Source organism: Pagrus pagrus, assembly GCF_965226575.1.
Source record: "Pagrus pagrus genome assembly, chromosome: 19".
Taxonomy (NCBI): Eukaryota; Metazoa; Chordata; class Actinopteri; order Spariformes; family Sparidae; genus Pagrus; species Pagrus pagrus.
The window spans coordinates 8,673,747-8,700,937 of NC_140203.1; the positions used below are offsets into that span (position 1 = coordinate 8,673,747).

General features: G+C 40.9%; 1 protein-coding gene across 5 annotated transcripts in view; it reads right to left on the reverse strand.

Moving 5' to 3' along the window:
* Positions 1-501: 501 nt before the first annotated feature.
* Positions 502-27,191, reverse strand: part of kcnt1a (potassium sodium-activated channel subfamily T member 1a) — a gene marked incomplete at its 3' end in the record, with an annotated part of 34,206 nt that continues 7,516 nt past the window's right edge. For 2 of the 5 annotated variants that reach the window (XM_084382466.1, XM_084382469.1), the window contains 29 exons: positions 23,863-23,942; positions 23,416-23,560; positions 21,690-21,737; positions 21,345-21,393; positions 21,195-21,254; positions 20,796-20,870; positions 19,270-19,353; positions 18,658-18,752; positions 16,670-16,850; positions 16,422-16,586; positions 16,068-16,204; positions 12,688-12,751; positions 12,400-12,508; positions 11,869-11,977; positions 10,694-10,843; positions 10,015-10,244; positions 9,694-9,910; positions 8,254-8,359; positions 7,940-8,112; positions 5,715-5,786; positions 5,424-5,558; positions 5,113-5,224; positions 4,821-4,964; positions 4,508-4,591; positions 4,286-4,414; positions 3,827-4,121; positions 3,673-3,735; positions 3,496-3,580; positions 502-1,721 (listed from right to left, as the gene is read on the reverse strand). In XM_084382466.1, coding sequence (XP_084238592.1) covers positions 1,604-1,721; positions 3,496-3,580; positions 3,673-3,735; positions 3,827-4,121; positions 4,286-4,414; positions 4,508-4,591; positions 4,821-4,964; positions 5,113-5,224; positions 5,424-5,558; positions 5,715-5,786; positions 7,940-8,112; positions 8,254-8,359; positions 9,694-9,910; positions 10,015-10,244; positions 10,694-10,843; positions 11,869-11,977; positions 12,400-12,508; positions 12,688-12,751; positions 16,068-16,204; positions 16,422-16,586; positions 16,670-16,850; positions 18,658-18,752; positions 19,270-19,353; positions 20,796-20,870; positions 21,195-21,254; positions 21,345-21,393; positions 21,690-21,737; positions 23,416-23,560; positions 23,863-23,942 — 3,514 coding nt within the window. The remainder of the gene's footprint in view (positions 1,722-3,495; positions 3,581-3,672; positions 3,736-3,826; positions 4,122-4,285; positions 4,415-4,507; positions 4,592-4,820; positions 4,965-5,112; positions 5,225-5,423; positions 5,559-5,714; positions 5,787-7,939; positions 8,113-8,253; positions 8,360-9,693; positions 9,911-10,014; positions 10,245-10,693; positions 10,844-11,868; positions 11,978-12,399; positions 12,509-12,687; positions 12,752-16,067; positions 16,205-16,421; positions 16,587-16,669; positions 16,851-18,657; positions 18,753-19,269; positions 19,354-20,795; positions 20,871-21,194; positions 21,255-21,344; positions 21,394-21,689; positions 21,738-23,415; positions 23,561-23,862; positions 23,943-27,191) is intronic. The other 3 variants (XM_084382468.1, XM_084382467.1, XM_084382470.1) reach the window with 3 other exon arrangements.

Consider the following 27,191-nt stretch of genomic DNA (forward strand, 5'->3'; position numbering starts at 1 on the left):
GGCTGATTTTCCAAAATCTCCCTCATGACTAACTGCAGGGGATTCAGATCACCTGTGTTCAGGGTGGAGAGACTGACTCCTGATTGAGGAGTTGAAGCAGCTTGGGGCATTTCCCTCCCAGCCAATCATGGTGTGATGATACCCGATTTGTAAAGGCTTAAGAGAGGTGGGAAATGGCACAGAGTGATTTCTCTCAGTCTGAATCTGTCCCTGACCCATTGAGAACCTCATTCCCCTTAGCTTGACAGCCAGAAACTCTGGTCTGTTTAGGCCCTATTGGGTTTTCTTGGCTGCCCACATCTTGCTAGTGAGGAAACTTTGTTTATTTGGGAACCCCTCAAAACCCAAGCTCCTATACACCTTCAGTTTACCATTTTATTTCACATTTAGTCCAGAGTGATATTTGATTTTGATCTTATCTAAATCTCAGCAAATAACAAACTATTCCCTTAAATTTCCATCCTTGTAGCGATACAAAGGCAACAAACAGCCGTTCCAATGTTCTTTCTCATAATATAGCACTTTAATGTGCAAATTAAAATAAAATTCAACTCAAGTACAAATATTTTCAACATTCAAATATGTACGAAGTCAAGAGTTAAAAGTCAAAAATTCTTGTGTAGCATTTTAGAAATACATACCTTTGACGAAACAGCCACACAAATGTTAAGTAATCAATAAGCAAACTCTGTCACCGAGCAGTGCTGAAAGTTAAATTAGGTTTTCTTATTACTATATTACAAATCATCAAATAAGTACTTTATGGCACTGTACTGAATATATGACATGTCCTGTTTAAAGGGTTGAACTAAGCTATCGTAGTGCAAAAACCTCATCCAAACTAAGAAATGTACGGCAGTAAACATTTAAGTAACCATCATTGTTTGTACATAACTTACTAATTAAGACCTCTACACCACTGAATAAATACTTCTATGGTTCAGCTACAAAAATAAGCTTTAAAAGCTTTAATGCACATATTTTATATAAGTCACATAGTGTTGAATGTTAGGTTGGATTTCATGTGATGAGTGCATGGCTCTGGGAAATTTAGAATATGTGCATCTGATTTCTGGTCATCTCAAAAAGGACAAGAAAAGACGGATCGATCCCAGGCTGCCAAACTGTGCATCCCCAAAGCGGCTGATCAGGATGGTCGACTTGCACTTTTCCTGAGGGAGCCATAATTCAAAAGTGCATAAACAAAATGTAGAATTTAGATGCTGTTTCATTGAAAAAGGATCTTCCTGTGATCCTAACTCTTTAATTTGGTGAATCAGATTGGAATCAGTGTGATGACCTGACCTGAAGCTATATTAACACGTGAACGGGCTTATCCACGACTGCTCATCCAAGAGAGCATTCACAGACATGAATACACTTTTCTTACATACACTGTCTGTGGCAAGAGGATGAAAATGCCACAAGATGACATGTCAAATGTCATAGGCACTCATATAATACAGTTGTACACTGCAGTGCTGGAACATTGTAGCACAAATTGTCCTCTTTCACGTCGGACCTGCACGGACGCAACCAGACCCCCCGTAACAGATGAAGGGGGTGATTATGAAGGAGTCAACCGGTGAAGGTCAGCATGCTATCAGAGCTGGGTGTCCTCTCTGGCGTCTGTGCTGGACTCGCGTCTCTCTTTCAGGCTGCTGCTGTGGAGCGGAGGCTCCTCTGGGACGTGAGCCAGAGGGTCCGAACGAATCAGGTACCTGAGAGAGACAAAGAGCAGACGAGGAGCTTTGATAAGCATCACTTGTAAAGATTTTTGCCACGTGGGAGCTCAGGCGTTCGGGCAATCTCTCAGACGGATCCCTCCTCACGAACTCCTCACTGCAGATTTCACACTCTCAGCCACGAAAGGCTCTCAGGAGCTAAATAAACAAGTAAACTGTGCGATGCACTCGCCACTCTCCATCATAAACGGGACACAGCCGTCGCCATGGATACCGATGGGTGCCTTGCTCGCTCAGCTGTTGTGTTAGAAATCATGTTTCTCTGTAAGTGCGTATTATTTCCAAAATAACACAATAGAAAAGTGGTAGGGTCTCTTGTGCAGCAGTATTATGTGATTTTTGCAGCAGGCCTATTCAGCTACTATTTCATAAGGGCACAGATTTGCTAAGAAGAAGTGAAGTGCAGAGGGGGGCGGACTTACATTCCCTATGTCAAACCTGTAAACAAGGAATTAACATGTGTTAAACTATGCAGGTTTTTTCTTCACTTTTCACAATTGGAAAACATTGAATATACAAAAGTACAGGAACAAAATGCACATTTGTAATGTTAGAAGTGGGCTGTCATTGGATTCTCATAAATTCCCTCTGCGTACACGGCCTGGGTTCAAACTTTTTTATGATATGAGTATTTTTGTGCTTAGCAGCAGACAAAATTAATGAATAAGCTACTAACTAAATGATCGGAGGGCTGGAATGAGGTTGTGAAACGCGTGGGAGCTGTAAACACAACATTGACATATTATGTATATCTTATATATATATATCTCGGGTGCCGCTTATATCCAACGTTGCCTGTTTACAAATCCAACAGTCGACACGAAGCAACATTACTAAGTCGTTTTTCTGGCCACCCAACACATTCAACCTTTTAGCTCTGTTATTTGGTCTCTACTCCTGATGGAAATATCTGTCAGATAGTTGCTAGTAACTTTGTCTGTTTGCTGGTTGGTTGATATGACAATGCTGTGGTTAAGATCTGGCTAGGTTTAACCACAAAAACACTTGGTGAGGGTTAGGGAAAGATTGCGGTTTGCGTAAATATGTTAACTCTCACAAGAGCTTTCATGGGTCGGGGATACCCTCTAGGTATAACCCTTGATTAGTGAACATAAACACTAAAGTGTCAGGGGATGATTCTCCATCCATCCATTTTTTTTTTTTTGCTTGTCCAGGTTCAGGTTGCGGTGGCAGCTGGCTAGTCAGGGTAGTCCAGATGTCTTCCCAGCAATGCTTTCCAGCTCCTCCTGGAGGATCCCAAGGCGTTCCCAGGCCAGCTAAGATATGTAATCCCTCCAGTGTGTTCTAGGTCTGCCCACTACCTCAGTTGGCTCCTTTCGACATGAATGAGCAGCGGCTCTACTCCAAGCTCTGTCCGGACGTCCAAGCTCCTCACCCTATGAGGCTGAGCCCATTCACCCTACGGAGGAAACTGACTTTGGCCGCTTGTATCCGTGATCTCACTAACCCACAACCCAAAGATCATAACTATAGGTGAGGGTTGGAATGTAAATAGACTGGTAAATCAAAGAAATACACGTGCAAGAATATCCACAAATAAGCCAGCTTTGAGAAAGCTGAGAAATAAACAGCACCAGTGGAAAAAACATTACCTGTTGTGCAGGCGAAAAATATTTATCCAATGGGGTTTGCACATCTGTTTGTTAAAAAACAGGTCTGAGCGCAAGAGATTCAACAGATAACTATTTGTACTAATCAACACAGGAGGAACTTAAAGAGTAACACTTACACAATGTCATTAAGCTCCAGCCTGGTGTCTGGAGAAGGGTTGATCAGGACGTAGGACAGAGTGTTTTGGTGATCGTTCTGCTCATCTGAATTAGAAACATCAGCACAATCAGCAAGCTGGAATAGTCACATCTGTATGACAGTGCTGCGATCTGCCTCAGGTAAGTTAAACACTTACCCTGTAGGTATCCCAGATTGACTCTGTTCATGACGTCACTGGCTGTTAGATTTGTTAGGTCTTCTAAAAGCAGCAGTTAGACAAAAAAAAAAAACCCACAAACTTTTAAGCAAAAGAAGACACGAGTCTCAGTGAAAGTTGTGTCTATCCTCACCATATCCAGAAGTCGGGAGGCCCAGATGCCTCATGCGGTTGCGGACGAGCTCAGACAGCTCCTCCCTCTCGGATCGGCGGTAGAGGTTGAGGCGCTGCTGGGCGATGCGCTGGGCGTGGTCCTTGCTGGAGTCCCGGTTCACTCCCTGCCACCTCACGCTTTTCTTACTCAGACGCCGCGCCCACTGCATGCTCTTCTTCCTCAGCAGGGGGTGATCTGACTGTTCATTGCTGCGAGACTCGTCGCCCCTGTCCTTCGTGTCCTCGCAGTCGTCAACGCTGACTGACACCTGTGACTGCTCATCGTGATGAAAGTTCAGAGAAATGGAAGAAATGACTCCCAGGTGAGGTAAACAATGGAGTTCATGCTGTGTGCCAAGATTCTGCTGAGATAAGCTTAGTTGTGTAGTTGTGGATATTTAGTTTTAATCGATTTACAGCATCATCTCTGAGATCTCACCTCAGAAGTTGAGAAAATATGGGACTCTGTCCGATAGATCCCAATAGGAATTTCAGCACTAGAGGAGCAGAGCTTCTGGAACAGTCTGCCATAAGTACTAATCCACAGATCTTCCTCTTTTACTTTCATCTGGAACAAGAGATACATGGGCAACCTATTAGTTAGATAAACTGGAGTGTGGTGCTGTGTCAGATCATTTCTTTCCTCTTCTCTGTAACTCACAGCACAGAGGTATCCTGATCCTGGTGTGGTGTCCAGCCCCAGCAGCAGCCTTGCAATAAGGATCATGTAGTCCTTCACAAAAGACTTGGAATGACAGAAAAAACACTTTCATAACTCGGTAGAAAGCGGTGAGGGAGTTTGCTATCAAAGACTGAACACAAGAGGGCACTTTAGCTTTATGATGGTAATAATGTTGCTGTGTTTCTTCAGGTGATACCATTTCACTGCCGACACATAAGAAACATTAATTTCTTTCACCTGCTGGTATTTAAAAGGAGTCATGTGAGGTTCTTAGCTGTAGGTGCGTACCAACCTGATACAGCAGGGTGTCCAGCATGCTAATACTGAACACTCTGCCAGCAGCGAAGGGTAGGCGAAACATGAAGGCCAAGTTGGAGCCTTTATCACGCTCTTTCTGTGGGGGAGAGCCAGGGTCAACAGCATTTAAAACTCTTTTCTGAAGATGGGCAGATGAAAATACATGACAACAGTGTGAAGACAGGTTAGTTTACAAAATCTACAGAAAAAATTTACTATAATTCACATCTTCTCTGTACAGAATTCACACTAAACCCTTCACTGTAAGCCTCCTTGTTATGTCCTACCTTCTCCAGCTTGGAGAGGGCCAGTGAATAGCAGTCCTTTGCCCTGAACTGCATGAACCGCATGTTGGATGGATGAGTAAGCTCTGTGATAATACTGAGGCTCGGAAACAACCTGGAACAAGAGAGAAGGCGGCGATATTAAAGAAAGTCATTAAAAAAGAGGAAATTAATGAGGATGAGGCTGAATATCACAATTTTTGGCTCATATATATACACACAGTGATTTCCCAATAAATCAATGTTTAATGTTTCAATTGAAGATGTCATGAATAATATACGATAAAGATCATGATGAAATCCTGATTAATTACCTGAACATCGTCTGCACATTCACAATAGTTTTGGCATCAGCCATGTAGTCCTCCTCGGCACTCATTGTACTCTCTTTATCCACAACAACCAAATTATCGGCGTAGATAATGCCACACTGTAACAGGCTGTCCAAACTGAAGCACACACACACAGATTATAACAGCCGAAACCCTTTTACCTGGAGCATACTGCACATCCAATTAAATCACAGAGAGGTACAAACTCCTCTTCAGTATATTTTGATGAGAAAATCAATATAATGAATAGGACGATTATCATGAAAACCCTACTTGTCTATGGTCCCAGCCATGTAGTAGACCATAGGAAAGCAGCAGATGGCCTCCAGGAAGTGATTATCTGGCCTACAAGAAACACAGGATGATTCAGTTTAGTTTTCTGTTCAATGTTTACTCAAAACCACACAAAACATTGCGCCGCTTGGTAAGAACATTTTTAAAAATGGACAATGCAAGAATTATTTAAAGGAGACATATCAATGCTCACTTTCAGGTTCATAATTTTATTTTGGGTTGCTACTAGAATAGGTTTACATGCTTTAATGCTCAAAAAACATCAGATTTCTCATACTGTCCAGTGCAGCAGCACTGCTCTGCTCTGATTGGTCGGCTCACACACGCCTGAGCCAGGAACGCTCACCGTGTATCCGGGCGGCTCTGCTGTGTTTTCAGCTTCCAGTTAGCTTCACTTCTACTGTAAATATAGGCATAAGTTATGCAAATGTGTGACATGGTAACATAGTGTGATGTCACAAAGTCACAGAATTAAAGGTGAGAGGACTGATGAAGCGTTGCAGGCACTTCAGGAGCAGTGTTTTCTTTGGGAGAGAGGAGCTCCCATTGGTGCAGAGGTTGGGTTTTTTAACTTTTAACAAGACCTTTGACATGCACAAGAATCTATATAAAACACTGAAGGAAAGGAAAAAAACCAAAAAGCATAATGGGTCTCCTTCAATCCTATGAAAATGGACCTCCGCCAGTGGCTGTGAGAAATTGTTGTTTACATAATCCTGTTTAAATCAATCTAAAATAAAAACCATATAGCTACAACATTTTTTTGCAACAGGAAGCTAAAAACCTTGTTTTCTGCCTAAAATGTAAGTGCTTGACGTTGCAAAACATGGTGAAAACGCACGGTGGCACCAGCGAGTGGATGAGGGGAGCAGAGAGGCAGGTTGATAGCTGTCAGAGAGAGACTGAGAGATAAAATAGTCCTGAGCATAGTGTCATTTGTAGTTTTGATAAACGTGTATTTTGTAGTTGTGAGCATTTGAAGATTCTCCAAGAAATTACATCACAATATGCAGAAATACTAATTTAGTTCAACTCCATCAATCAATCAAAACGCCTTTGCACAAAAACAAACATTATTACATCGTTCAAATAAGTTGTGGAGCGTTGAGAAATTCGCTCATGTTTCTGCATTTAAAGATGTTGGATCAATAAGCTTTATCCTTTTAATGAATACAATTTGATGAAAAAGTGTCCGATTTTTATATTTTTTTTTGTCATTTCTGACATCATTTCAGTACAGATTTCAGGGTTTAGACGATAATGACAGATAATTACAATAATCCAAAATACTACTGTAGGCATTGGCGGATTATTTCTTCAAGTTCAAAGGGTTAAGTTGGCCACTTACTCGAAGAACGCCTTGAATACGAATAAAAGAGGAATTAATGAGACTAAACTGCAGCTTTGCAGTGTTTAAAATCTTTATTCTGCTGTTTGCTTATTTGAATTTTTTCTCAAAAACACATCCTGCTTGCAATGCACAGTAAATGTGAATATAATGGCTGGTGTCCCTATTTGCTGTGTCTTTCAGCTGTGGGATTTAGTCGCTTTATAGCTGCCCGTCGTCAAACTGCACCCCTGACAGAATGTTACTTTCTGCATCTGCCCAGTCCTGCCGACTAGAGACCCAAGGCTGTCGTAAGTGCCTGAATTGCGTTTCCAAGTGTGTGGGTGTTTGTATTTGTGTGTGTGTGTGCAACAGCGATAGGAAGGGTGGGAGAGCGAACCTCACGGGGGGAGGGAGTTTATTGTTATGTGCGCGTTTCTATGAGCGTCCTGAGAGCTTCGCATGTGGGGGCTGAAAAGGGACGCATCAGGGTTGTCAATGAAAGCCTGCTTGGTGTTCTCCAAAGAAATGATTTTTCTTCATCTTTTTTCTCCCCTTGTAGCAATATATATCATTCAGGTTCAAGGCAAAGCAAGTTGCTATGGTTACTGTCTGGAGCTAACCGGCTGCAGCGTTTTTTTTTTATTTTCTTTGTCGCTCAAAACACTCCGTCACTGTGAGCAGCAGCAGTAACCTAACATCAGGGCCGACAATGAAGTGCCACCTCCACAGCCTTGTCCTAAGTGCTGGGCTGACGTGAGCTTTTAGCATACATAACGTTTCCCAGCGTGACGTGTCGAAAGTGGAGTGGAGAGAAAAGAACGAGTGTGTGTGTGTGTGTGTGTGTGTGTGTGTGTGTGTGTTCAGGTGAACTCACGGGTTATCCAACAGCAAGACAATGGGATTGAGTTCTTTCCTGGGTCTGTAATAAGCTCTGAGAGGCACAATGAAGTTATAGAGGCCGTTCCCCGCAGTCTCGGCAGACACGATGATGAGCTTGTTTTTAAAACCATAAGCCTTCGCATCCTCAAAACTGCTGTGCCTGCAACCCTGCGCAGGAAACAAACAAAAAAAAAAAAAAAAATCAGACAGGTATTTATGGTTTGTTTTTCTGGAGTGAAGGACAGAGAGAGGAGTGATGCAGGCTGTAAGTAATTGAGTGACTAAGTTGGAGGAACAGCGACTGCCTACCTGGTCGAGTCGTAGGCAGCAAAACGGGGCTTTTTCAGCCAACAGATGGCACAAGGTGGGCGAGCTCCCAATGTACGGAGAGTTAGGGGGATAACCTTTCACGTACCTGACAACGAGTCCAAAAAGCGTGAATGACACATCTCACGGAAACATACTGTATGAAAAACATTCGTCAGGTTTTCGTGTTGTAATTTCTTGATCGAAATAAAAAAAGGGTAAAGCTGGTTTCCTGTGTTCATTAACATTTAGGGGAATATATATGCAGAATTCACTTTATTCTTTTTCACAACAGTGGAAATTAGCATTAAATGCCAGGTCAATTATTCATAAAATGATAACAAGTAATAAAGATATTTTGTTTTGCTTTAGTCTGAGATTTGGGAAGGTTGCATAATGGTAAATAAACCAGACTCATTTGGATTATGTATGATTGCCTGCTTGATTTGCATCTTGTAGGTTTATCATATATTAACTGACTGTGGTTTCAATTAGATTAAGTTCATTCTGAAATGAAACAATAATTAAATTGGCTGTAAAACTGAACGCAGTTGGGTTTTATACAAAAGCTAAAAGACCATTTTATACAGAGGTGGCCTGATCGAGTTCAACATACATGTCAAAATGTAGAAACGGTATGTAAAAGTAACACACCAGTACCAGCGGTGGATGAAGTAATCAGCTTTTTTTTTTACTTACAGTAAGTAAAAGCAATAGCACAATGTAAATACAACCCATCATATAAAAAAAGTCCTGCATTCAAATTCTTTCTCAAGTAAAAGTACAGATGTATTATCAGTAAAATACACTGGAAAGAAAAGGTACTGCTGGAGCTAGTTTGAACTACTTTACAGTGCTTTAAATTTAAATATATCACAATTTTTTTCACATTTAAAAAGAAAAAAATATCGTAAAATGTGTAGAAAATCTCCTTACTGCAAAGAAACAAGTACCTATAGCTGTTAAGTAAATGTAGCGGAGTAAAACCACAGTATTTTCCTCTGAAATGTACTTAAGTATGAGGAGTATAAAGTCATATGTGATAGAAACAGTCCAGTAAAGTACAAGTACATCAAATTTGTACTTACTTTTCGTCACTGGAAAAAACAGACGACCCTTCCACAATTTCAGGGTCATTAATACTGGGACACCAATAAGTAAGTGTAACTTCTGCTCGATGTAATCTTATGAAACCACATTTGTAGTGGAACTTAACAAAAGTAGTTTTCAGGACAGGACTTAAGGAAATCAAGTAATCTTTTCATTACTACTAACCCTAACCCACCGAGGAGGGTTACTGGGCCTTAGCGGAGGTATGTGCTCTACCGAGTGCCATTTCAGTTTATATTATGTCATAGCCTGTGTTATTTGCTCTGCATCCTTACAGTTAGGGTTTTTAAGACTTTTAAAGACGAGTGTTTATGAAAGAAAGAGAAGCCTTACTCAGTAGATGAGTGTCCTTTCTCGTCTATGAAGACAGAGTCATCTTCTGATTGGTCACTGAGGAGGTCACACGGTAGAATTGAGGAGGAGTCAGCAATCTCCTGCACTGGAGCGATGCTCGGCCGGCGGCCCCCGGTTCCATTTACTGTAGGCGGGACCAGTTTAACACCTGAGGGGTCAGGTGGACTGGTATTCTGAAGATCCATGGCAACCGTGCCTGTAAATTATATTCACCTGGGTTTTAAATCACAGATGAGGAGCCAGTGTCTCTACAGTCAATCCAAATTCATCAACAAGATCACACTCTGCATGCTCTCTCACCCATGCTAGCGATGATACTGTGCACAGGGAGCTGCGAGGGTCCGTCGTAGAGGCCCCCGGCAGGACGCCCCTTCTTCTCCTCCTGGTTGAAGATGAAGGCGGAGTTCTCCTCCTTGGTGATGTTGATGTAGTAGCAGGTGTCTGTGGCAGCCATGATGTGGCGCGGGCCAGGGTTCAGCAGGATGCTCTTGTTCTCTTCCCTCTTTATACCGATCAGACAAACGCCATACCTGCAGGTCACATACCTGCTGTTAGCATACACCTATTATTATATTTACAGCAGGAAAAGCCTGGAGCTTCATAGCTAAGTATATAGGAAAACAGTGTCCTAAAACCTAAACCTAAAAAGAGCATTTTGCACTTCCGGTTCCCTCGTCTCAAAGTCAATGGTTTTTTTGTTAAATGCCTGAAATAAGGTCTGTGGTTAAAAATGGTTTTGTAGTCTGCAACATATTCAGCGTTACATTTTAACAGGACACGTATAAGAAAGTTAGATGATGTTCTTTTTGCATTTATCTGTAAAAAGTTCATATCAAACTGGGATGAGACACAGTAGCAGTGCACTAACGCTGCTCTTGACTGGATTGTTGCCAGGTCGAACGGACAAACGAGCGACACCTGGTATACTGTCAACCTGTCAGCACCTGAAGGAGATGCTGCAGCTTACGTGCCAACTCACTTCTTGTGAGCGTGAAAGGACGCGTATGTGAAGCTTTTGCCGTTATACTCCCCGAAGAACTTGCTGTCACACACTCTGATGTGGTAGACCTCGTTGCCGGAGCAACATCCGTACATCCTCTGCCACTGCTCCGGAGACTGTTGTCCTTCTCTGCGCTCAGTGAGGGGAAACATAATCAAACATACGACAGGTCAGAAAACTTGATGCCTTTTTACATGCAGTTTTGACAAACCCTGAACAGTTACACCCTGTTTTTCATTAGCGTCATTTGCAAAACTCTCCGTCTCCTCTCCCCCGTCTCCCTCCTGCCCCGCGGGGTCGTGCTGGGTCTCCTGGGTTCTCTGGTGCCTGCTTGATCCATCTGTCAGTCAGTCGGCTTGGGTCTAATATGCCCTTTGTAATGACTTCTGGTAATTACAGTAATTGCTGAAGCACTTTCCCAGAGTTTAATGGGCTACGAGAGATAGCCCAAGGTAGTAGTTTACATACCTGTTTCTTAGTACTTACAAATATTTACATAAGATGGCTTATAAATCATATTTCGCTCTGTATTTATGCAAGACAAAACATTATGCACATAATTATCAATATCTCCCGGTCCGGCTTTCCCACCGAACGTCCTTAATGAGCTGCGCGTCTCCGTGCACTCAAAGACACCCACACATGCAACGGAAATATACGCACAAACACGTTCGTATACATCTTTGTGGCTATTGTGTGCAACCTCACAGCCTGTATGCCTTTGTCTAATAAAAATACACAAAGCTTCACTTTTCAAAGAGCTGTCAGGAACACAGTAAATGCTGCAGTCCATTGATTCCCCTGTAATTCAGTTTCCCCTCAGCCACTGACATCAGCTTTTAAAAGTGATCCGCATCATGCTGTGAAAAATCATTTCCCACCGCAGAGCTTTTCACACTGCTTTACATAGAACAAATCCAAAAAGTCCTTTTAGGATTTGGACTAATGCACTCTCTTTTTGCTTCCTGCTGTTTTCCACAATCAACCCTTCTCTTCGTGGGGCTTATTCACCTCTCGTGCCACTTTTGTGGAAGATATATATTTATGTACTTCAGCAGCAATGAACATGTAAAGACATTTGAACTTTGCGATCACACTAAGGAGAAATCGAACAGCCCAGAGGAGGCCAGGCCTGGTTATGCAAGATGACTGACCTTCCGCGGGAGGTGTGCACTAGGAGCGTGACCAAGGTGGAGGTGGCTGGACACACACAGTTGAGAGCCAACATGGCGTATTTGAACTCCTCCTCACACACGACATGATCTGAAAAGGAGCAAACGATCAGAGGGGCTTTACACGACGTAGAAGGTATCATACGTTACACAGAAAAGATGCTTTGTAAGTAGAAAACTCATTTTCTCATGCTTATTTGCTTTCTGGCCGAGGGTGAAATGCAGAGAACTCTACCTCTCCCTTAAGTATGAAGCTAAGTGCTAAACTTAGCTCGCCAGCTAGTTGCTCATTTTGGCAGATAGTGGTGAGAATGAGGCTCGCCAGGAGAGCGATTCTGGAAAACCAAAACAAAAAGCTGAAAGATGCTCTAAGAATCTGTAGAAGTGCAAAGTTTCAAAGAGTTGCTGATAATTCTGTCGTTTATAACTACGAGCGACCAAAGTTGTCATGTAATCCATCAGCTTCAGCTTTGCTGGACATCTAACTCTTCAGTTCCACTGACAAACTCTCACCTGCAAATTTCACGTGGAACTTATTTTCAGGTTTGAGTATCTGGACATAAAGGGGACAATTTGGAGCGAAGTCCTTCACTGCCCAGGCTCTCAGGATGGTCTGATGGTCCTGAGGGGAACAGTCAAAGATAAAGCATCCTCACTCCTGCATTCTCTTAATTAATCGTATTTAATCAGTCAGTAATTGTCTTCATGACTGACAGCATTAATGAGTTGAGCTCCTGTAAACAATGAAAGTTCATAACTCACAGTGGAGTTAACTCAGTGCTGTTTCACTGTTGTTCTTACCGCAGCCATGCGATCCACCTCGTTACGGCTGCTTAGGATGAAGCAAGCCTCTGCGTCATCCATTCTGCAGCACCAAGACAAGTTGACAAATGATAGAAGAAAGTCAAAATACAGGACAAACGAAGGAACATTTCTCAAATGCAATACAAAAATCAGCAAAAAGCTGTGCCGCATAAGAGTCAGCCGACTAAAAACTCAACTGAAATGACCGTTGACCAGTCAGAGGAGATAACAGCAACATCCTTTGATTCAATATTTAATTTAACATCGCCTACAGTACACATGGAAAAAACACTAAAAGATTAACCTGAAACGCTCGGCACTGTATATGTGCTGTGAATGTGGAACTGTTTTTGCATATGATTAACACAGCCATGAGAGTGCAGAATGCAAAACAAGCGTGGGTGGATTTTGAAATGGTGCCAGATGCAGGATGTAAGCGCGACACACACCAAGTCTCCTACTTTTAATTGCTCTATGAGAACCCTGCTAAATGTATACAGTGAAGTTATATAAGCAATTTCATCAGAGGTCTACTTTGATGTTTGGTGTAAGGTTTTCCTTACCTTATAGTACAACCGTTACACAGGGCTACTATTCACATGCCATTTTACATAATTGCTTTTTGGCGGAGATATTCTGACTTTAAATTCCCTCCTGTTGGTATTGCAGAGTCTCTGATGACACTGGCTGGTGACTACAGTAGAAAAAAATCCCTCAGAGCCACATATGACAATGACTGTTTCCATAGGTTGTGCACCACTACCAATGACAAGTAAACTGACCTAAAATCAGTTGGATTCACCCTTTAAACTCGGCTGTATCTCTCATAAGTACTTCCATGCATGTGAATAAAAATCGCCTTGACATACAGACTGACAGCAGGTTTTTCAATCCTTCCAACAGTGTTAACATTTTAAAATAGTCACATTCATAACACTTTCACGACTTAAAATTATCCAAGGAATGTGAGACAGATCATGTTTGCTCTCATGGGAGAAAGTGGTCCAACAGCAGAGTCTGAAAAGACATGGGTATGGCTTGAAAGAATAATTACTACGTGGGATGATTATGAGGCAACACAATAGCTCCTGACGAGCCTATTTATCCAGAAAGAAATGAGAGAATAGAGAAAAGCAATGCGAGAATATCTTTTTTGACGTTAAAGGAGAGGTTCACCCAAAAAGTGAAAATTCAGTCATTATCTGCTCAACGTCGTGCAGATGGAAAGTCAGATGAAGTTTTGTGATACATAAAACATTTCTGGAGCTTCACAGTGTTGTACTGTTGAGGTAGACTGAAGAACTGAAGTAGATGGGGACTTGTTTTAAATCAACTGGGAAAAAAACCTGGACATCCCAAAGTGATTTGAAAAGATGTTATTTACACCCTAGACGTGCAGTCGAGCTTTTGCACCCACTTAGGATGGAGTGTGTGCTAATGCTATTAGCATAGAGGCTACAGTGAAGATTTTGGTTTAAAAAAGGGTATAAAATTTGGGACCTCTGTACCTCCAGTCGTTTGGATGAGCTGCATGGAGACATTTTATATTTTCTTTCAGTTGTGTAGGAGAATGCTGCAAGCACTTACTCATCCTTCCAGGAGGCCTATTGGTAATGGAAACATCAAAATAAGCATTTGATGTCTTTAATTAGTTTCACCTTTAATTATAGCAATTACAGCAATCAGGAAAATCAGTGTTCTTTCTCAGAGAAGCTGGATTTGTGTGATAAAGACAAGTCTTTGACAGCCACACAGCAGACCAGAAATGCTTCCAGCATCAGGAGCCTACAGCCACATTAGCTCTGTGAGGCTAGGCACCGCTGTGCAACGCATCAACACATCAACAACACAACTGCAGTTTAACTTTATCATTTTACCTTGTTCACCATAGTTTAGCATGTTAACATTTGCTAATCAGCACTAAACACAAAGTGCATTTTAGGCTGATGGAAATGGAAAAATCCCTCACTTTTTCATCAGCATGAAGATGAGTAGATAATGACTTAAATTTGACCAATACTTTGGTGATAAGTTCACCCAAAAATGAAAATTAATTTGATGACGGCCCTGGATGAAGAGTGAAGCTCACCAAAACTATTATAATTCATTCTGTAGGAAACACAAACTGTCTGTACTATTTAATCGCACTGCATCCAATATTTGTCGAGACATTTCACTCAAAATCCAGAATTTCAACCTTTTCAGACATTTTTTCAGTGAATTCCTTTTTTTTATTGTCAAGCTTTGATTCTGAAAAGATGATTCAACTACACTACAGTTTATCTGGGATGAAAAATCAGATCCTGAGCTGGGTTGCTTGGTGTTCACACCTCTTTAATCTTGTAAAGCACTATGCATTGGACAAAACTTAAGACTATTTAAAATATTATAAATTGATAACCAATGTCATCCGGTGATCCTTGACCATATGTTCTGGTTCTGTCCTTTCATTACTTTTTACTGAAAGTTTTAAATCACTTGAGACGGTGAGATTCCAAATCCATATATCATCAATCACTTTGGGTCCTCCCTGAGGCGACAGCTCTACCCAGATACAAATAACATTTTATCACCCTCCTCACCTGGATCAAACGACAGATGCTGTCATATGCTGCACAGTTTTGTGAAGCCCCTTGAGGCAAATTGTGATTTGTGATTCTGGGCTATACTATAAATAAAAACTGAATAAACTTGGCCTTTATAGCAAGAGGTCTGACATTGGAAGGAATCAGATCCGCTCCATATTCGAGGCCCTGACCAGGACTTTGACTTCGGGGTCGATGAGACACGGCAGGTGGGGATGTGAGAGGTGTGCGGCAGGAGCAGAGTGGAGCGAGAAAAGAGTTGGACGTTAGCAGTGGTTAAAAAGAAAAGGCATGTAGAGCTGGAATATTTTCACATCTTATTAATTTTCACCAAACCAGATGTGACAGTGGAAAGACACACCGACAGTTTTGTGAGTTTTAATTTGTTTATGTCGAGCTTGAGTGGAAGTGTGTTTCACGATGAGTTAACGAGGCAATTAGGATCATCTTAGAGAGAGAAACTTGAATTCAGAGGGTGTTGGATTGTATTTTTTTCTGTTTAGAAAGGAAAATAAAAGTAAGAGAATTCCATTTCTTGACACTTTGTGAGTTTATTTTGTTAATTTATTACACGAAAAGCTGGCATATATCTACTAGCTAACATGCAAACATCAGTAGACATCTGTGCAACACAGAACATAGACGTCTTTGACATAATGCCAACACTGTCGTTTGTTAATTTTTCAATGTTTTAAACTAAAACTCTGCCCTTATCTTACAGATTGCTCCTTTTAATACCAGGAATTTCAGAACATCATCAGAACTCTGAAGGTTTCAGGATCTCTGACTTACTTGGCTCTCAGCAGGTCCTGGTCTTTGAGAACAGATCCTTGCAGATAGATGACCCTTTGAGACCACAGAGGGATCTGCAGCACTCTCCGCACCTGGAGGTCCATTTCACTCGGGCACAGGATCACCACATAGTAATCCTTGAAGACAACAGAAGAACGACTTTAGTAGAATGCACGAAGAACCATGTAGAAGCTGCAAATGTCCCAAAACCTGGCTCGCCCCAATTACTGTCTTATCTGAAACACATAAGGTGTTTTCCCTTTAAATATCCTTAGAAACACGCCATGCGGACTGTTATCACATCCTATATGTGTACTCCAAAGTATAAAATGCTCATCTTGTGCTGTTTGGTACCTGCAGTCTGGGATGGGCGTAGAATTCATTGAGAAAATCCATGAGCAGGTCTATCTTTAGTGCGCTGACACAAAGCACGACGTGTTTCTCCGTCTGCGCTCTGTGGCGGCTGTAATTCCCTCCAGACTTCTGTCTCTCCATCCACAGGTACATCAGCTCCTCAAACTGACACACGGCAAACTGAGTGAGAGCAGAACTCACAGGGGAACGTTCAGAAGTCACCACAGACTGTTTCGACGTCCTCCTACCTGCAGAGGCAGCACCACCAGAGCCACGCAGATCATGATGACCACCAGCAGCTGGGAGGGCCATATGCGGGGCGTGACGTCTCCGAAGCCGACGGTGGAGAACGTGACGATGCAGAAGTAGAAGGAGTTGAAGAGGGAAAGGTTTTTGCCCGCTCGCTCCAGGTGCTGGATTCCACATGTGCTGCATAGAGCAGGTGAGATAAACCATGTATACAAACAGCAGTTATTACTAACATAAAGCAGGAACAGGATATCTGAAGAGTTAAAATTATAATGAATGAGCTTTGATTGTTTTGTTCTTTTGTCTGTGAGTTGATAAAATACATTAAAAGTTGATTAGTTTTTACTGTTATTTTCATCTTTTCCTATCTTATCATAAACCCAACTCTGTAGTTTTTAGTTTGCACGTATGGTTTATCTATTCTCATTCGTTTCATTCATAGGTCTGTTATTTATTAATCATTTCCTTCCTGGATAAAAGTTCAGAAACTGTTCCAATGGTTTGTTCAGTTGTGTTGAGTTCATCATTATTTAGAGGAGTTTTCTTAAATTAATTTTAAAAGTTTTCTATTGAAACACTTTTTTCATGCTCACCTTCAATAAACTTACCAGAAGTCTCCCTGTTACAATAGTTTAGCATTTGGAATAAATCAGAAGTGTACAAACTGATCATACCCTGTTTTATCCTTAACTAGTACTAACTTACATCATTCTTTCATGTCAGGAAACTAGAAACTAGAAATTTAAAAAGTATTTCATTTCCTAGGAAAGTAAAGTTTAACCAACACTTACCAATTTTAGCTGTTGCTCTCATGATGCTCAGATTGGCGTATGCCCAATCTTGGAAGCCATCGACTACAGTCTGATGACAATTTAGCCTCTATGAGTAGCAATATTTATTTTCCTCGGATGTGAAAAGGAGTGACACGCATATGCCTCTGATTGGCTTACACAGATATTCCTACCCCAACCCTAACCAATCATCACTCCTTATGCCTGAACCTAACCAGAGCTCTTGAGTAGAGAGAGTCCTGTCATCTCCGTTTACTCCAAATGATCTTTTTTTTAAAGCAATGGTGCATCGTGGAGCCTCTCAATAATTTCCGGAAGTTAAATCCAAATGCTAGTAGCATCATTGTTCTTCTGTCTCTCTGTGTGAACTTCCTGGAACTATCTGAAGTCTCCATGAATCACGTGACGATCGGCATGTTGAGCTTCGGTTGTGGCGACTCTCTCTACTCAAGAACTCTGAACCGAACCAACCCAACCAATAAATGCAGCATGTAATAGTCAATCAGAGGCAGAGTAGGGCAGGTCATTCCTTCAGCATCCTAGGAAACGCAACCGCCAAAGTTTCAGTGCCTCCGGTGTAGCCAGTGTTTATCTAGTCAACAGATTTCTGAGCCAAGACTTAGTCATTGTTTACAAGGCTGCAGATGAATTTAGAAAATAGCTACTAAAAAGCTAGTCGACGGGCTCCAAGAATACATTTCAGCTCTTTTGCTCTTAACCAACATGCAACCAAAGCCAGCTCAAATGTGAAAATGTGATTTGTCATTACTACGACCACAAACAGAAACAAGAACTATTCTAATACCAAAATCGTGTCCCTTTTCTACAGATATAACTAGCTAATCATTGTGCAACAAGCTATGCACAACCATATATATCAATACTACAACAGACATGTCTCCAATGTAATGCAATATAATACAAAAGTTCTGCAACCTATGAAGCTTGTTATATACATTTCTTGTTTAGACAGAGAGGCGCTGACACAAACATTAGATACGCCTCACATTACGACTTATAACGAGACAAGACACCAACACAGAGTTCAACTGAAAAATTAAATAAAAGTATTCCTGCCATCCTGTTAATTTAAACATATACACAGAGACATTAAATGAGCCATTCACGCTGAAAAAGGACAGAAGGACCTGACAAACAGCTACACAAAAAAAAAATCCTTGAAGAGCCAGCCTCACCCAGTGAAGACCAGGCAGAGCAGGGTGCAGATGAGAATGAGGACCTGGTTGAACATGGCTGAGTTGGTCCTCTGGATTGCTCTGTGGACATCATTCTACCCAATAACAACAGCAGACTTTAACATGTGAGGCTAAAAACTCAACTCTGCTCATGTTAAAGAGAGACAACGTGCATCTGTCAGACGTTTTCTCTGATCATTCATGCCAGTCATGTCAGGAATCACTCACACCATTAGTTTAGCTATTCATTGCAAATGCTGATGGCAGTATGGTTCTACTCTGGGATGTCTCCTGCTGCAGCACTACAGCTGAACACAATGAAAAAAACATGAAAAAGTCAAACAGGCTTGCAAATTATCTCCCAGAGGAAGCCCTCCAGGGTGCAAACAGTCAAAGCAGAAACAAAGCTGCAGAATGATGTTTTTGCTGCAGCCACGTACAAATGACTGTGAACATGAAGGCTTGTATAAATGGATGCGGTGAAATGAAATGGCTGTGATGGAGTAGCTGTCAGCTGGCTCAGCATAGTGTTGCCTTAACAAAGTCATTAAAATGTTGATTAAAAACAAGTTGTTACCAGAAACAATTATGGTAATGCTTTAATTGACTCACGATCATGTTCTCCAAAGCACACTTGGCCAGCCAGCAGTTGAGGAACACAGGAATGAAGATGCCTCTTATTGAGGGCCAGAAGATCTGAGGAAACAGTCAGACATTTGAAGTCATTAATGGATAACATTTCACACTTTATTCAAGCATGTTACTCACACATTAAAAAAAACTGAGCTCCAATGAGAAATCTGTTGTGGCTTTCACACTTCACCTGTGAAAAACAAGCTGCAACCTCCAGCGCTGAAAAATAAAGCACATACCAAAAATTGCAGTTCCTTGAAGGGCCAGTTAAGGCTGGCTCCAAAAGAGTCAATCCCCATAAGACCCTATCTTAAAATGGCCGTGTGTGTGTGGGGTTGGGACAAATAATGTGGCTTGCTGTTCGGCAGACCAGAGCGGAGGGACAGATGCCGGCGTTTAAGATTGATGACCGACTCTGTGTGTGTTAATTGGCAGGCAGCTGCTGGAGAGCTCTGGAGGAGACCGCTATGGGCCGAGCCCGGAGCTTCTGGAGGAATGAGAAAAAGTGGACTTATCGTCATTCTCACTTCTAAACCTGTTGGCCCTAACGAGCCGTGGAGGTGCTGAAATCCACTGTAATGACCTCAAATTCCCTCTTGAAGAGAAACGTACTTTACTTCAGACACTATCCGATAGCGAGAACGGTCAGGCCTCTCTGGTGAATGGTCATTGCGCTGGTGCCTGCTATCATACAGCTAACATTAATGTTCAGTAAGGTCTTCTGTCCAGATTTTCTTGTATTTCTTCTGATGTACGATCATATTTTACATCTTTTCCCCCTGTTATTTATCACAACCCTTTTCTGCCACTGTACGGCATGTAGTCTACTGCACTGTTGCGTCCTTGACCTCCTCAGTGAGTAAGAGACGAACAAAGAAATGAAGAAAATAAATACCGGAGCAAATTTCAGACATCTTGAAAAGAGGAATTCCTGTTTCTTACAGAAAGTCTTCAAGGAAAGCTGCATGCATTTTGTAAAATCGTCAGTCACAGGGGACGCGCCAATGTCAGTTACTACCGAGAGGCTGACACACAGGGAAGTGGCAGGGACAACAAACTGAATGAACAAGAGAAAACTGATGAATATTATATTATGTCAGAGATCAGACAAATTCACGCCAGTGGAGCGAATTATTCTGACTTCTGTGCAAAGTATTAACATAAAAATGCTGCTGAAGTGTACTTATTTTGTTACTTTAATTCTTTAAAAGTCTCTAAAATCCTTCCTGTTACTGAGGTCTTAAGGTTGGCAGCCACAGCGTAGCTACAAAATGACAACCAGCTATTACAACACCCAAAACGACCGAGGTGCAGAGGTACGGTCTCTAGTTTCCTCGATATCTTCACGTGTATAGTCCATTAAGCCATAATACATTAATACATCTTATATTCTTTATGCTTGAGGCTAACACTGTAAAAAAAACAAGGCTCAGTTAAAAGTGAGTGGTTTCTAGAGGGAGTTTATTCAGATAAGTATTTCAGTGTTGCCATGGTAAAAGTTTTACCGTAATGATGAAGGGAACTGTGTTGATCATCTCCAGAAGAAACGACACCTGGAATATCTGCTCCCAAATGTTCCCCTGAAGCCCAAAAAAAAAACCATACAAAGACTTTTTAACAGTTTTACCTGTAAGCACACAATAGACAGTGAGTCACTGCTACAGATACATTCCTTAATTGTAGTCTGTCACTTTCCACGACCACTTAATCCTTCACATCCACCAGATCCTGTAATTACCGTCTATCCTTAATGTAGCCACGACAAATGACTTGGGCTAATTACACCACTTATGGACTGTCAATCTCAGACTGTAAGTGACTAATTGTACAGACTGTATTCTGTAATCACGCTGATGTGCTTGAAGTCTGTGTGTGTTTACTGTGTGTGTGCGTGTGTGTCTCACCTTGTAGCTCAGATACATCAGTAACATCGTCTCCAGGAAACTAATGATGGCCACAATCACCTGTGCGAACCGAAGCAGGGGATAATAAACACATACTCATGAATTTTCTAAATCTTTTGGTTTTTTTTACTTTGTTTTGCTCTGACTCACTTGAATGGCCCAGACAGGAACCTTTCTGTCCACCCAGAAGATCAACTCCCTGTCACACAAAGCATACAACAGCAACTCTTTCATTAACAATTAACAATAAATATCCTTTACATCAGAGACCAAATGTATTATTATCTCAAAAATAAGACTCGTAGTCAGTAATTATATCTTTAGATGGGTATTAAACAATGCTCAAGATTGATCTCATAGTAAAAACACTGATCTCATGTCAGATTAATAAGGTGAGAGCAGAAAATGAGCTGGATATTGTTCTCACTGGAGGCGACATAATCATTTTCTACTGATTTGACTCTATTAAGTGAAATCACAACTTCTGCTGCTCACCAGTTAATCTCTCTGTCCTGCACCGATCCGTTCCACTGGCAGTCAACACTGGAGGATAACGACACAGAATGAAAATTAATGAATGTATACACTAAAGTTTATTACCTCATTAATACTGTAAATATAAAAATTCTGAGTTTGAATTTCTTCTCTAAAACTACAAAGTGCCCCTTTAAATGCTCGTCTACAGAAAAAACTCAAGTACCTTTTGTAGAAGCAGACAAAAATATAGACTTATTGAAAGATGTTGATGCTTGATGCTTGTGTCTCAGAGCAAAACAGCTGAAAAACTCCACTTTTTATTGTTTTTCTACTGTACGTTACTTCTTGTGTTGTCTTCACTGTCTTCAAGTCTGTACTTTGAGCTACTTGTAATAGTTCCTTTTTATTTCACTTTATACTTTTACTCTACTACACATCAGAGGAAAATATTACACTTTTTACTTCACTAAAAACATCTGACAGCTTTCATTGCTTGTTACTATCCAAGTGATTAATTTTGCACAAAAAACATCAAAATATACTGAGACGATTCGCTGATTAACAGACAACTAATTAGCAACTAACTTGATAATTGCAGAAAATCACAGATCACAGGAAATGATATGCGAGAGAGAGAGAGAAGAAGGGATGACATGAAGCGATGACACAGCCTCTGTACAAGAGGTGCACGCTGTACCAACCCAGGCACCGGGACGCCCCGACACTCTGAGTCATCTTTCATTTGGAAACATACTGCGGCTTCAGCTTCTCAAATATTGGTATTTGCTCTTTTTTACTTTTAATTATTGTGAAGGTGTCACTTTGGGCTCTGGGTAACTGTGGCGAGATTTCTAACTGCTTTCTGAATTTTTACACTTTAAAAACTCAGCTGATTACTGGGGAAAATAGTCAGAAGATTAATACATAATGAAATGTAATATGAAAATTAGCTCCACCTCGACCAACTACAACAGTAAAATCCTGCTTTTACATTAAAGGTCCCAAATTGTAGAAATTAGGGTTCCCATGTTTTTACTTATAATAAAGCAGGTCTAAATGGTAGCTTATATAATATATAATGTGAAATTATCAAAATGCGCACAGCTCGTATTTAGAAACTGTGCCTTTAAACAAGCATCCATTGGGTTGTCATGTTACGACTAAACAGTCACCACCCCCCGCCACGCCATGGTTGCAAAAACACCGGCAGAGCTGATGTGGAAACACTGTGTGCTCAGGCCTTTGAGAGTGGACCTATCAGAGCTGAATGGACTTTTTGGGACAGGGTCCTTAAAGAGACAGGCACTCAGACCGAGGATGCATAGAGGTGGTGCAGCAACGGACGGTATGGGAAAATTATGTCTTTTGGACATTGAAGCATATAAACATGAACAAGGACACACTTAAAAAAGAAGTATGAACCGTATGCTCTTAAAAATAAAATAAAAATTATGATATATAATAGTATAGCAGTCAATGGGGCCATTCTTTGTGCATTAAGTACTTTATATTTATGAGTATTTTTAATTTCTACTTTAAAAAGTACAGATTCCTAATAAAACTTAGATATTTCTACTTCTTCCAAGTATGATTTTCAGTGCATTTCAGACTTTATTTTTAGTACTTTTACTTGAGTAAAAGATCTGAAAGCTTCCTCACTACTGGTGTTGAGACACTTCAGTGTGATAATGTGTTATCACAAACATTGACTCGACCCGACACTTTTCTCTCAGTGCGAACAAACCATTTGCTGTTGCCACTGGAGGTTTGCTGTCCTGTGCTGTGGTTGGCGTTGGGCCCCTGACCGGGATTGTCCGTCACCACTCGGATGATGTAGAGCAGACAGGTGAGCAGCTTCAGGCAGAAGTTGAACACGCGGATCCTAAGACCTAAAAACCAAAGACGGACCCATTTTTAAGAAAAATACAAAAAAAGGGATGTATTGTGACTCATAAGCAACATCAGTGTGTCTAAGTGCTTACAGTAAGTTCAGCACAGTGGTAATTCCCTTTAAATCTATTGTTGTTTAGCAAGAAACATTTGGTTGTCTCGAGAGTGTTTTTCTATGCATCTGGGTCTCATTATGCACAAATTTGTGAGCGTTGCTTTTATTTTCTTCTTTAATGGACCGCTTCAATTACACAAATGCCAACTCAAGGCTGGGAAAGGAAGGCCTGCACCATCCACTTACTTGATCTTTGGTTCTTGATGAAGAAAAGCTTCAGACGCTCCTTGAAGGTGTTTTCATTAACGTAGAACTCGACTTGCACCCTAACAGGGAAGAAAAGGAGAGAAAACGTCAGCGGCACAAACACAAGGAGCCACGCCGATGTTTTTCACAGCAGTCTTTATAGTATGAAATTCATCACAGCATGAATATTCATCACGTTGTTTTTCTAATCATCTGCCCGAGGAGGGTTTGGTAATTATCTGTCTCTGATTTTGTTCACAATTACAAGGGTTACTGTAGAAGACGCAGCTCAACCCAAAGGAGCCCCAGAGCAGCTGTCACGGTACGGAGGATCATTGTAGCCAGAATTAAAAATTAATGAGAAAATGGAAAATTAGACGAGAGAATGGTACATTATCATTATTTAAAAGCAACATTATGTAACTTTTAAACCTTTAAATAACAGCTTCAAAGTCATGTTGATGGTACAGTGTCTTGTAATAGGGCGAATGGTGTCTCTGTCTCAGCCACTCTGCCCTCCTATCACTTGTTTCCGCACTAACTTCAGTGAGAGGGTCGGATCACAGAGTTACACACGTTTACTTCAACACATGACACTGTTATGATGTAATGAGTTTTGTTTGGAGTTAGCACCTACATTACATCTGACAAACTGTTACAGACCTAGGGTTTCAAATTTTCAAATCGCACAAAATGCCAATTTCTACATAATGTTGCTTTAAGTACCCAGGATAATCAGGTCATAATTACAATGAAAAATGAATATCAAATTTAAACTGGTAAATAACAAGTTTTCTCAGCTTCCCTGCCTCCACTCTTCAGACAACACCTCCCATTTACAAACATCTTCAGAAGACAAACAAAAAAGTGTGAAAAGTAAAGAAGAAAAACAAGAAGTTACATTTCATATCTTATTGATTCATTTTCTCTTAGATTATTTAGAAATGAACATTTTCCACACAAGAGTGGACCACCCAGGGTAAATCCATTAATTTACCAGACTGATGTTATGTTGAATTTCTTCTTTCATTTTCCCTTTTTTCATTTAATTATGGTCTAATTATAAATGTAGTACTTACTTAGTATAACAGTTTTCTTTCTTTTAACTTTATATTTTCCTTTGAAATTTAATTCCAGTTCATTTTATCCTCCGTTTTAAAGGGGCGACTATGACATCACTATTGTTGCAAGTGAAGTACTAAAAAAGGTCTTATTGAAAATCATGTGTAGGCGTTTTCAGACTAAACAGTGATCACAAAAAATAAATAAAATTAAAAAAAACAAAGGAAAAACTAGGTTTTCTTTTAAGTTTTCTTCATGGAGGATGATCGCTGCCCCTGGCGCCCACATGTTGGAAGAAAAACAATTATAGTTGCCCTCTTGGACGCCTTCATGGAAGATAAAACATGACACAGTGAACTAATGGGTGCCCTTAAGATATAGAAATCACAGTGCAGTGCTCACTGGGGTGTCCTACATACATAAAAAAATGAGTTGGCCTCTATGTGCCTATGATTAAATAATTAGTAATAGTTCACAGTGTGGTTTAATCACAGAGGCGTAGCAAACGTAAAATCTGAGTCAAATGATAAAACAATTAAGCCGAGCGAAGCAGAGATGGGGAGTTAGTCAGAGAGAATAAGTGCAACTCAACAATAGGTATCTTGGCAACACAGAAAATCTTTACACAGCAGTCGTGTGCTGCCTTCAGAGGAGAATGCAAAAAAAGACAGAGTGCACACATGAGAGAGATTAGAAGGATTTGAGGAGGGTTGAAGGCTCGTGAGGTTTATGCTGCTGCAGCTGCAGTAATCCCAGATTTCGTCTTGTGGCTGAAAGGTTCACAGTGGGAAGGAAAAAGCAGTGTGGGTTGTTGGATGAACCGACATCCCTTTGGTAGGAACTGCAACAGCTATTTCAGGTCTGCACGATGATAAAAACTACAGCGAAGAGTGGAGAAAAGCCCTACAGAGGTGGAGACGTGAAGACTTCTGTGATGAGAACAGCTGTCACATCTGGACAGCAGCAGGGCAGAGATGAGCTCTGGAGGAGAACAGCCACTTCAACTGAGAGCTCGCTGTCACATGTGAGGGTCCTACAGATTGAAAGCATCTCTCTCTGTCGATCTGACTGTCGTTGTGTCTCACCCCTTCACACACACACAATACACTTGCACACACACACACACACACACACACATATAATGGTGCAAGTAATGGCCCATAATCAGCTCCTGTTGAGCACACAATTACTGAAGCTGAGGTGGTCTGATATTAGTCATACTGCGGCGTCGAATCGGAGTTTCAGGCAATAAGACGCGCAGCTCTGGGAGTAATCAGATCGTCTATAAAGACTAATTGCGAACGAGCAACTTTTGCAAGTTCACTCAGATCAATTCACCCCGAGGTGATCACCAACAACAGACAGAAACCTGTTGAGCACATGGAGCCGGAACAATTGGTTGATTTCTCAAAAAGTCAATGGACATAAAATGAATTGATGATTAATAGTTTATTATCTTGACCATGAAGAAATGACCAAGTTCCAGCTATTTGCTACTCAATTGTGAGGATTATTCCTTTTCTGTGTCTTCTGTGATACTAAACTGAACAAGCAACGGGAAGATAAAAATGCTAAAATATTCACTTGTTGTGGCTCTAAATCATGAATATGCTCTGCTTTTTCTTTTTCTTATGTGAAACTGAATATATCTGAGAGTTTCGACTATTGGAGAGAGAAACAATCTTGTTGCAGCCCTTATATGAAACTCTATATTAGAATAATTGACAGAAAAAGTAATCCGCCATTACCTTTGAAAAAACGTAAGCAAAAATGATACAATACTCACCGGTTGGGGCTCTGAATCATGAATATTTTCTGCTTCTCTCCGTCTTATACCAAACTACATGTCCTATTTTGGGGTTTTGGACTATTAAGACAAAAGAAGCCAGGTGCAGCCTTATATAAAACTCTATAGGGGTGATGTGCTATGTCGATTATTTGATTGGTCAGTTGACAGGTTGTGGCTCTAAATTAGGGATATTTTTCTGCTTTTCTTTGTCTTACGTGCAAGGGTTGGGGACATTGAATAGTTTTCAACACATGCCATTTCAGGCAATGTAACTGGGGGATCAGTGTGAGGACATTTACAGTATGAATACTATATAATAATATACAGATATTACAGTATGTGCTGATCCATCATTGATAGGCTCAGACTAAGTGTAAACCACAATCAGCAGCAGCCAGTTTCAACCACAGGTGCATTCATTCTCATTTGTCTGTGAACATTTCTTGGTATTTTCAGAACATTTTTAACAAATTAAACT